General features: G+C 49.8%; 1 protein-coding gene and 1 long non-coding RNA gene across 3 annotated transcripts; both read left to right on the forward strand.

Annotated features, from left to right (window-relative positions):
- Positions 1 to 808: 808 nt before the first annotated feature.
- On the forward strand, positions 809 to 6,143 carry LOC111093673. 2 transcript variants are annotated; one of them, XR_005382889.1, is made up of 4 exons: positions 809 to 940; positions 1,082 to 1,401; positions 3,290 to 3,338; positions 5,948 to 6,143. It is a non-coding gene; the product is annotated as an uncharacterized LOC111093673 (long non-coding RNA). The 2 variants fall into 2 exon arrangements; XR_005382888.1 differs by lacking the exon at positions 5,948 to 6,143 and adding an exon at positions 3,777 to 5,387.
- A 155-nt stretch (positions 6,144 to 6,298) lies between these two features.
- On the forward strand, positions 6,299 to 8,895 carry LOC119867225. Its single transcript, XM_038582461.1, has 4 exons — positions 6,299 to 6,446; positions 6,654 to 6,917; positions 7,389 to 7,619; positions 8,409 to 8,895. Exons 1-4 carry the CDS (start codon positions 6,299 to 6,301, stop codon positions 8,678 to 8,680), a joined length of 915 nt encoding a protein of 304 aa, XP_038438389.1. The 3' UTR covers positions 8,681 to 8,895.
- Positions 8,896 to 9,425: the final 530 nt, after the last annotated feature.

Consider the following 9,425-nt stretch of genomic DNA (forward strand, 5'->3'; position numbering starts at 1 on the left):
ATATTTGATTATTACAAGGGAGACAGATATATCAAATTGAGAAAGAAAACCAGCACACCTCTATAACGGTTTTATTTTTGGATATGCAAAAATTATGAAAAAAACACTATTAATCACCAGTAAATTGTTCGGGACCAGTTTGTATAGATCAGAGAAAGGCAAGGTTGCTGAAAATCTATTAACTTTACTACCAAATGGCCTAACCACCTTCAAATAAAGGCATCCAAATTTTCCTGCCTCCAATCTGAGCCTCCTCCATGGGTCCAAGGTTTGTAGTAATCCCTCTAGTCATCATGGGTAGCTGTGGTTCTTGTGCTTCAGGCTGTGGCTCAGCTCTTTTTTGCTGTTGTTGGGTTTTGTTTTTGTTTTTGTTTTTTTCTTGTGGTTCAGCTCTTGAAAAGAATTTTGTAAACCTTTTCTCCCTGTCCCCCGCTCCCACTCTCACACTGGATTTTTCTTCTTTCCTCTTTGAGCTCCATACTTGGTTTGTAAGCATTTGCCTAATTTTCTCCCAAATCCAAATGGTTCCAAGTGAATGAGAGGGTCTGAGAAATGGTTTACCTTTGCCACAATCAGATCACATAGTGGTTGAGAGTAGGACTATGAAGCCAGATTATCTGATCTGAATTGCAGGTCTATCACTGACTGGTTGCGTGATCTTGGTCAAATGACTCTCTCTATGCCTCAGTTTTCTCATCTTTAAAATGGAGATAACTGTATGCAATCCATAGGATTATCAGGGGAATTAAATGGATTAACATGCAGAAGTTCTTAGAACAGTGCCCAGTGAATAGTAAGCTATGGAATTCTTAGCCATCATCACCACTACCAACACCAGGAACAGCCAGTTTCAGGTTGCTCCTAGCTTGGACCCTGCTGTCATGTGTAGAATAACTATTCAACTGAGGAAAGGTTATGAAAAGTGAAAGTGGGAAGAGAAGTAAGCAAGGGATATTTTCATTTTATGTGAAACTTAAAAGTTAACTACTGGTAGTGGTTTTCAAAGATTTCTAAAATTTCTTTGGTATTCCTTTCTTTTAAAAATGTATCCTAATCTCCTTCTTCTTGTGTCTATGTTTAGTGACTTAAATGAACAGAGTACAGCAGAAGTGATGGTGTGTGATTGGGTCATAAAAGGCATTATGGCTCTGGGGGAATTCAACTGCCATGTTGTGAGGACACTCAAGCATCCCTATGGGGAGGTCCATTTGGGAAAGAACTGAGGCCTCTGGCAACAATCAGTCCTAATCTGCAAGGAGTGTAAACAAACTCTGGAAGCTGATCCTCCAGTGCAGCCAAGCCTTCACATGACTGCAGACTTGGCCAACATCCAGACTGCAATGTTATGAGCCCCAAGGCAGAATCACCCATCTAAGCTCTCCAGGATTCCTTACCCACTGCGTGAGATACTCAGTGTTTATTGTTTTAAGCCATTACATTTGAGGATAAGTTGTTATGTAGCTTAGATAATTAATACAGTATCTAACAGAACTATTTCTGTTCTCTGAATAAAGAGTAGTGTAAGACAGACTCCTGAGAAAGACATCTTTCATGATTACTTAAAGTCATTTGAAAATGCTTCCAGAACGACCCCACATAGTATGAAAGAAGCCTTGGGTAACTTATCAGGGTAAAAAACTTGAGCCCTATTGCTCATTTCTATTTCTTGATGGTAAATTGACCCCCCCCCCCCAAAGTTACTTAACTTAGACAAGCTTCCATTTCCTCATCTATAAAACCATCTGAATTACTACCTCACAAAGTTGCAAAAGCCAAAGGGCTTCATAAAGCATGAAGCAGCGCATAAACGTAGGAGGTGATGACTGTCCTATAATACAGATGTATATAGTTTGGTTAAACATGTCATACTATTGTTTCCCACAAAGGAATCTCAGACATAGAAAAAAGTCTGAATCTGGCTTTGCAGGGTGGTATTTTTTCTCTCCCCATGGAAAATGGCCCAGATACACTTCTAGCTTTACTCAGACTGGTTGGATGCTGGAAAATCTGGGGTGGGGGAGTGGGGGGAGGTGGGAGGAGCTCAGGAAAAGAAAAAAAAGATGCAAAGGAGAGAAGGGACCCTGGATTTCAAGTTAGGACTGAGGGTTTGGAATTGTCCCCTTTACTTTTCCTTTGAGAACTAGGGACATGACTCTGTTTCCAAGACAGGATGGCAAGAAGGCAGGAGAGAGAGAGGGGGTGAGTGATGGATGCTGAAGCTGCTGTTGGTTACTTGGGATTAAGGAAGAGAGGCAACAAGCCCCTAGAACAACAAAGGAAACCTCCTCCACCACACCTGGCCCCAAAGTCAGGAGAGCTCTTGATTAAGAAGAAAGCTCCTAGAGACCTTGCTCCTTCCAGGGAGCTTGGACATTATTTGCCAACTGAAGTTGATGGGGAGAAGTTCCTCTTCCTACTTGACTCTTGGACACTCCTTCCAACAGAGCAGCAGAGCGAACTCAGTGCACCAGGGTAACAATAAAAACGGAAAATACACTTGAGGACGGGCTTCGTTGCCTCTGGTGTAAGAAGCCATCCTGTCTAGGTATTCTGTTAAAAGCAATTACAGAGAAAAGGAACTGCAAAGGCAAATATGAAATCAGCACACTGTCATTAACTTCCATGAAATAGAGACTAAGGCAGAAGTGGATGACTTCAAGGGACCTTGCTTTCAGCACCCTTAAGATGATGATGTCAGCCAGGGACCCATGCTCTACCTGGAGACCATGATGGCTTCCAAGTGGATAGTCTATCTGCTACCCTTTCCTCCCTCCCTTCTATTTTCCTTCTCCTCTTTTCTTCTTCTCCTTCTTCCTCTTCCTCCTTCCCTTTCCCTTCTTCTCTCCCCCTCCTTCTGTACAGTATAGTGCTGTGCATTTCACCTAGGGGAAGAACGTGCCTCAGAAAGATCCGAAAGATCAGAGTGGGTTACAGTTTGGAAGAGGTGCAACTGTTCTACCTGTTGGAAGACTGAAACCCAGAATAGGAGGACTGCAAGGGACAGGACTATACAGTCCTTGCTTACTGTTGTGACCCCAGGACATTGTATGGTGCCTGACACGTAGAGGGTATTCAAAGAAGATTTCTTGAGTGTCTGCACTCGCACATGAGCATACACTATACCCCCAAACGCTGAAGCTGCAGGGAACTTTGCTTTCTCTTGCAAGGTTTTTTTGTTTCGTTCTATTTTTCCCTTGAAGTTTTTTTTTGTTTTGTTTTGTTGTCTTTTTTTTTTTTTTTTTTTTTTTTTAATGATAAACCTGTAATGTAACCTTTTCTCTTCTCCCAGCCTGGAGGCAGAGAAATGATCTCCAAACTATCAGGAGTCTCTTTTAGCTGTGAGTATATATATATAAACATCTGATAAATTGCTGTAAAAATAAGCACACACAGGTTAAGTAGCAAATGAGGGAGTTCAATGTGAAGATTTTCCTTGGGTAAAATGGAAGATCAAGTAAGGGTACTATAACACATTCATTTATCAGCTCAAAACATAATAACTGTAAAATAAAATCTTCAGTACAATCATCATTTGTAGAAATGTATGCCTCACTTTCCAAGGCACATGGGTTAAAATGCTGCATGGAGGACTTATTGGCCATTTAAAGTACTCTTAGCAGTTGAGACTCATGTCTCTTTCACTGATCCCATCAGAGAGTCTGGAATACCAATCTTAGATTTCCAGCAATATTTTCCCTGAGACTAAAACTTAGAATGATATAAATTAATACAACCACCTCCTACATATTTTAACTAGGCTTTCCTCTCTCTCTAAGACTTGGAAGAATGTCTCCTGACCACTCCTCCCTCTGTGTCTGTCTGATGCCCATCTCAGTACCTGAAGAGTCTGGATGCACTGGGAGACCTTTGTTTGCATCTTTAGAGCCCCCTTTGTGGTGAACTGATCTTAGAGGCTGTGTGAGGGCTAAGAAACCCCCAGCAGAACTTGCTGCACTTAGGTGGTGGTGGGGCTGGAGTCAATTTCTCTTAACCTGTTGGCCAAGGCTACAATTACGGCTGTTTTCTTTAGCCCACTCCTTTTCCTTTCCTCCAGAACAGGGAATTTAGGAGCTCCTAGTTTTTTGTTTACTCTTCCCCATTAGCCTCTGTATGGAAAGCCAACTGCCAATGACCACTTCTGTTTCCAAGGGGAAGGTTTTAAAAAAAATTTTTTTCCCCTGAGGGCCATGAACAAATTTAGGGTCTAAGGAGGAGGAGAAATGAATAAGTCCAGACCTCGGGTCTTTTAAATAAGATGATAAAACAAGCAATAGCTGCCACTCCGCAGCTCTCTATCCCCACCCCCTCTCCAAAGGGGTTTGCATTCTTCCGCTTGTAACGACTTCATTGGTCGACTCCTTTTCTTCAGTACTTTTTTCCCCATAGCTGCATTATGGCAATAGCCCCCTCACTGGCCCCTAGTAGCCCAGGCAGCCTAGAAAAACCCTGTGGTATCTTAGGCTCCCTCCAAATCTGGGCGTCCTTTACCAGGGGGAGTGGGAGCATGGTTCGCGGGTCTCAGTCCCACAGCTGAAGTCTGCGCTCTCTTACTTTACCTGATTCTGTTCTGCTGGGCGGAAGACTTGTTTCCCTTGCAAGGAGCTGTTTCCATGATCCCACCTTGCACCTCATACTGTCACAAATGAGGCTCTCTTTAAAGAGCTGGGTATGTTTGCGAGCAGAGAATGAGGAAACTTGGCTTCCCTAGGGTGAAAAGGGCCATATCTGCGCATAAAGGCTTCCTGCACTGGGACATCTGCAACATGCTCAGTGGTCCTATTTATTGGCTGGGGCTAAAGTAATCTCGCCCAATATCTGGCCTGGGCCTCCCACCACTTTCCATCCAGGTGAGGGGAAAAGGGAAGCCTGCAGGGCCTAATTGAGTGGACCTCTCAGGGGTCCTACTGGTTCAAAAAGGACCTAGAAAGAAAAGATGCTGAGGCTCCCTTTGAATCACAGGCAGAGGTGAGAAGGAGACAAATCCGAATTCGTCTTGATCAAATGGAAAGACAGATTTAAAAAAACACTATTTGCTTGTGTCATGCCATCTGCTATGAAAACGGCTCCCCGCCAGGGAGTCCTATACACATGCTCAAGGTGGGTCCTCTCCTGTCTTTCTAATTTCACACTCTGGCTTCCTGAGTCCACGATTGGAAAGGGAGAAGAGAGGGCAAGGGCGAGTCAGCAGCATGGGGTTTAATGGTGGTGCTCGCTATGTGGGTGATGCCAGGACATTGGCAGTTGGGCCCCGTGAATGAGTTTGCTTCTCTAGTTTGCTTGTGGACACCTTTAAGCCCGAAAGGTGGTGCCTCTGAGGACACTTGTCCAGGAAACACATGCCTACACGCAGAGGAACAGGTGCTGCTGGTCTGGATCCTTCCTGGAGATCCCCCTAGAGCCAGAAAGGGTGCCAGTGGCCGCTGCCTTCTGTCATCCGACTGTCCCTTACTTTATACACCTCTTTTCATATACTCCTCTGGGACACCTTCCCACGGTTTGGATTGAGCTAAAATCCAGCGGGTCTCACAGGAACTCATTTCCACACCAGATGCTCCCTACCACATTCTTTCTTTGGGGGGACCGCAAGGCCAAGGCCCCTGGAAATTCGAGAGACTTTGGAAGTGCCCGGCACCCGTACTTCCCTTTCTGGTCCTGATTCGGCCTTTGGCAAATTCCTTGTTGAGCCCAGCTGGACGAAGTCCTTGTTTGATTCAGAACCCTGATCACATTTGGCCCCAGTTCGCCTGTAACTGGGGCAGGGTCCACCGCGGAGGCTGGGTGCACACTTGCGGGGGCCTGGGGTGCTCCTTGCCCTCACCGGGTGTGCGCGATCAGTCCCGGACCCTCCCCTAGACGGCCTCTCTCTGAAAAGAGAGGGCTTGAGCAGCTCCCTGGGGAGTCCCTGACCGTCCTCTGTACCATCCGCCCTCGATTCTGCTGTCCCCAGGACTGACCCCGTTCCTGCCGAGGCACCTGACAGCGCAGCTTCACAGAGGAGCAAAGCCACGGTGTCCAGGGCCAGCTGAGCATTGGCAGCTCCCTCGTTCTTGGCCACCTCGGGTTTTTAGTCGGAGCTTGGAGGAGGAAGCTGAGCTTGGGAAGCCTGACCTCGGAAGCCCCCAGCCGGGCCCCCGACGCCCGGGCGCGCCCTCTGCAGGCTGGGCGGTTTGTCCCGGCGGGCGCTGCGGATCCGGACGAGGCTGGCCCCACGCGGCGGGGCCGAGCGCCCCCGACGGCCGCGCGCTCCGGGGTTGAGCCCCCAGCGCCGCGTGCACCTTCCCTGCGCCCGACCTGGGGGATGCTCGGCTCCCTGGGGGCTCCGGGCTCACGGAGCTGCAGCGCTGGGCCAGCGGTTGCGGGTCTCGCAGCTCGTGCAAGTGTGGGCCCTCTTCCCGGAGCGCCCCAGCACCGAGGCTGGGCGCTCGCCTCCGCGGAGCAGTTTTCCGGTCTTCTCTCTCCCTTCTGGGCTTTGCGATGAAACCATAAAGGCCACCACGCTAGGCTAGACCCCACCGTTCAAAACAAGCTATTAAACGGTATCTTTAGAGAAGTGTGTGCACATGTGTGTACATCTGTTCCCTCTCTCTCACACACACACCCCTGATTCTCCCCCCCCCCCATTGCTGCCTCTACCTCCCTCCCTCCCCTCCCAGCTCCCACCAGGTATGTTCTAGAACAGACACAGGTTGCCGGCGCCGTCCACCAGCTGTCCCGAACATCCGTTACAAATCTCTGCGAGGGACGAAAACATCTGTTCGGGCAGAGGCTGGAAGCCGAGGCGGCGGGTGCGGCGCCGCGGGGAGCACCCCACCGCGGCGCAGCGCCAGGGGAGAGGGTCCCTGCAGGTAGCAAAGGATTTTCCAGCCCGCAGGCACCGCAAGCCGAAGGGCACCGCGACGCTGCCCGAAATGCGCGAGGTGGGCGCGCTCTGCGGTGTCCCCCGCCCTGTGCTACCCACCTTGGCCCTTTGTTCTCACTCCACCACCCAGTAGGCTCCGGGTGGGTGGGTGGGTGGGTGGGGGGGCCTCTCCTCCTCCACTGTCCTCGCCAGCTGGAGGTGAAGGTTTGCACCTGCGCCCGTGTCCCGCGAGGCTCGCCGGCCGGGGTGGGTGCAAGGGCGGGCGCGGAGCTGGGGCGCGGAGCTGGGGCGCGGAGCTGGGGCGCTTCCCGGTGCGCGGCGGATACCCCGCGAGCGGCGCGTCGGAGCGGCCTCCTCTAAGACCAGGAGGAAAGGCGGGGCCGCCTCCAGTTACAACTAAGTTTTATCTTGTGTATATTGTCCTAGATAGTGCACGCGCGTGATGAAAAAGAAATTTAAACAGGACAAAAGGACGCACATGCAGGCAGGTATTTGAATATATCCTCCTGGGTGTCTTCTCTAAATCTAGAGTGTCTGAGCTCTGGGACCTCTGGGCTCAGAAAGACCCTCACGGGTGCATGTGGCCACAGACCCGGGAGGATCATTTCCTGGACCATCCGCGTGCACCGACAGTTCGTCCCTGGGCCGTTTCTCGCCGCCTCTGCCCAGCAGCAGTTGGCCTCGCGGTTCCCGGGAGAGCCGCCACTTTTCCTGCCACGTTCGTTGGAGTCGAGCGTGGGCAGCCTCTGTAACTTCCCAGGTGAGGGCTCCTGGTATCAAACGCTCATTACTGACTACCCTGACGGCTAATGTGGGACGAGGCATATGGGGAAGAGGAGGGCAGCTCCATTTTTCTTTTTTCATTTCCTCCGATTCCATTCACATTGAACATTACGAATGGTTCATAAAATGCAGTTTGCGACTGTGATATGGGGACGGATTGGTCCCAATAAATGTCACAAGATATAAGACAAAAAAGTACCCTGCAACTGTCTGCGGGACTGTATTGCTCTCGGTTTTGGCTACGGATGCACTAAAATAACCTGTTAACACACACCAAAGTGCATCCCTATAATAACCTCCTCAATCATTTATTAAAAGTCGTGTCAAGCAGGCCGGTATAATTCATTTCTATGCAAATACATCAATGTCAGGCCATTAGTGTATTGCTCAGGTTTTTATTAAAGTGCATTCTTTTTAATTCAGCCCCGTAAAATACGAGCCCCATTGCTCAAGAATTATAGCAACTATTAGAGTAACATATGGGCAACATGCACTCAGAAAATAAAAACCAACAGATAAAGTGGCAGGGTCACATCGCAGGAGCAAACACTTAACAAAATGGCAGTGGAGGTAATAGATTTTTTTCTCCCAGGGCTTTTGGCGAAAGGGTGTCATGGGCACCCGCGCCTCGGGAGAGGCAAAAGGCTCGATCTCCCTGGGTGCTGTGCGAACCCCGGAACCAGCCCCGGGTAGATCCCCTCAGAGTTGGGAGAGGGAAGGCTTCCAGAGCTCTGCTCCCTACCTGGCCTCCCTCTTTTGGCTCCAGGATCTCAACACTCACCCGAAAGAAATGCCAAGGTAGGGTTTGTGGCTCAAACCATTTCTCCCTCTCCAAATCGCTCTCTCCCCCTCTCGCTCTTTCCCTGCCCACCGCCCCCCCCCCCCAGGCCACTCTCCGTCTACACTGGCCGCAGGGGGAGCCCACCCCACCTGGAGTCGCTCCGGGACGCTCTGTCCCCCCGGCCGGGACACTGCGTGGGGGCAGACGAGGCCCGAGAAGGCCGGCGGGCTTGCTGGCACCTGTACCCTCGCGTGTAGAAGCCCGGGGAAGCACTCTGTGCACCTCCACCCCTGGCTACATCTTAAGAACGTTTCCTTTCAGCTTCCACTCTGCGGAAACCTAGGTGCCCCGTGCAGGCTCCACCCCGCACCCCCGCCGCGTGTTCCTGGGTAGAACGCTTTGCCGTAAATTTTGCTAAAGCAGGGAAAGCGCGGGGCGGATGCGGAGGGCGCAGGGCGCAGGGCGCAGGGCGCAGGGCGCGGGCCGTGGTGGTGCCCGGCGGCCCCTGAGCCAACGCCCGGCGTGCGGTGGGGAAGGGGCAAGGTGGGCCCACACGGATCCGAAACAGCAGCTGACCAATCAATCCACTGGAGGAGCCAGCAGCATCGAATTCAGTTTTTTTTTTTTTTTAATTGCCATTGGGACCATCAATTTCCAGAGGCCTAAAAATAAACCTCAAATCCAAAACACAACACAGCCCTCACAGAAAAATAGAAAAGGGGGGGAAAAAAACTAAGAACAATCTCCCGGATTTAATGAGAGAGTCGCCCACATCCTCATCACCCCAGCATGGTAATTGAGCAGATCTATTAACTTGTTACACTAGATTTGTTTAAAGAGACTATTACACAGTCATTTAATCAATTTGTTACACTGGAGGTCCTGACTTATGAGACACTTGCCTTATGATTCCTTAATGACTGAATTAATTTGTTTTAATAAAACCAACATTGTGTACAAGTACATTTCTAGAAATGTAATTTTGGAGACAGAACAGTCCAA

Source organism: Canis lupus, chromosome 32, assembly GCF_011100685.1.
Source record: "Canis lupus familiaris isolate Mischka breed German Shepherd chromosome 32, alternate assembly UU_Cfam_GSD_1.0, whole genome shotgun sequence".
NCBI classification, from domain to species: domain Eukaryota; kingdom Metazoa; phylum Chordata; class Mammalia; order Carnivora; family Canidae; genus Canis; species Canis lupus.

Bases quoted from the DNA above. Each gene is read 5' to 3' on its own strand.
- LOC119867225 (XM_038582461.1), top strand. From the start codon at position 6,299: ATGCTCGGCTCCCTGGGGGCTCCGGGCTCACGGAGCTGCAGCGCTGGG. The intron at 6,447-6,653 runs GTCTTCTCTCTC...CTCCCCTCCCAG, and splicing joins CTCCGCGGAGCAGTTTTCCG to CTCCCACCAGGTATGTTCTA. The intron at 6,918-7,388 runs GTGGGCGCGCTC...CTCTAAATCTAG, and splicing joins CGCTGCCCGAAATGCGCGAG to AGTGTCTGAGCTCTGGGACC.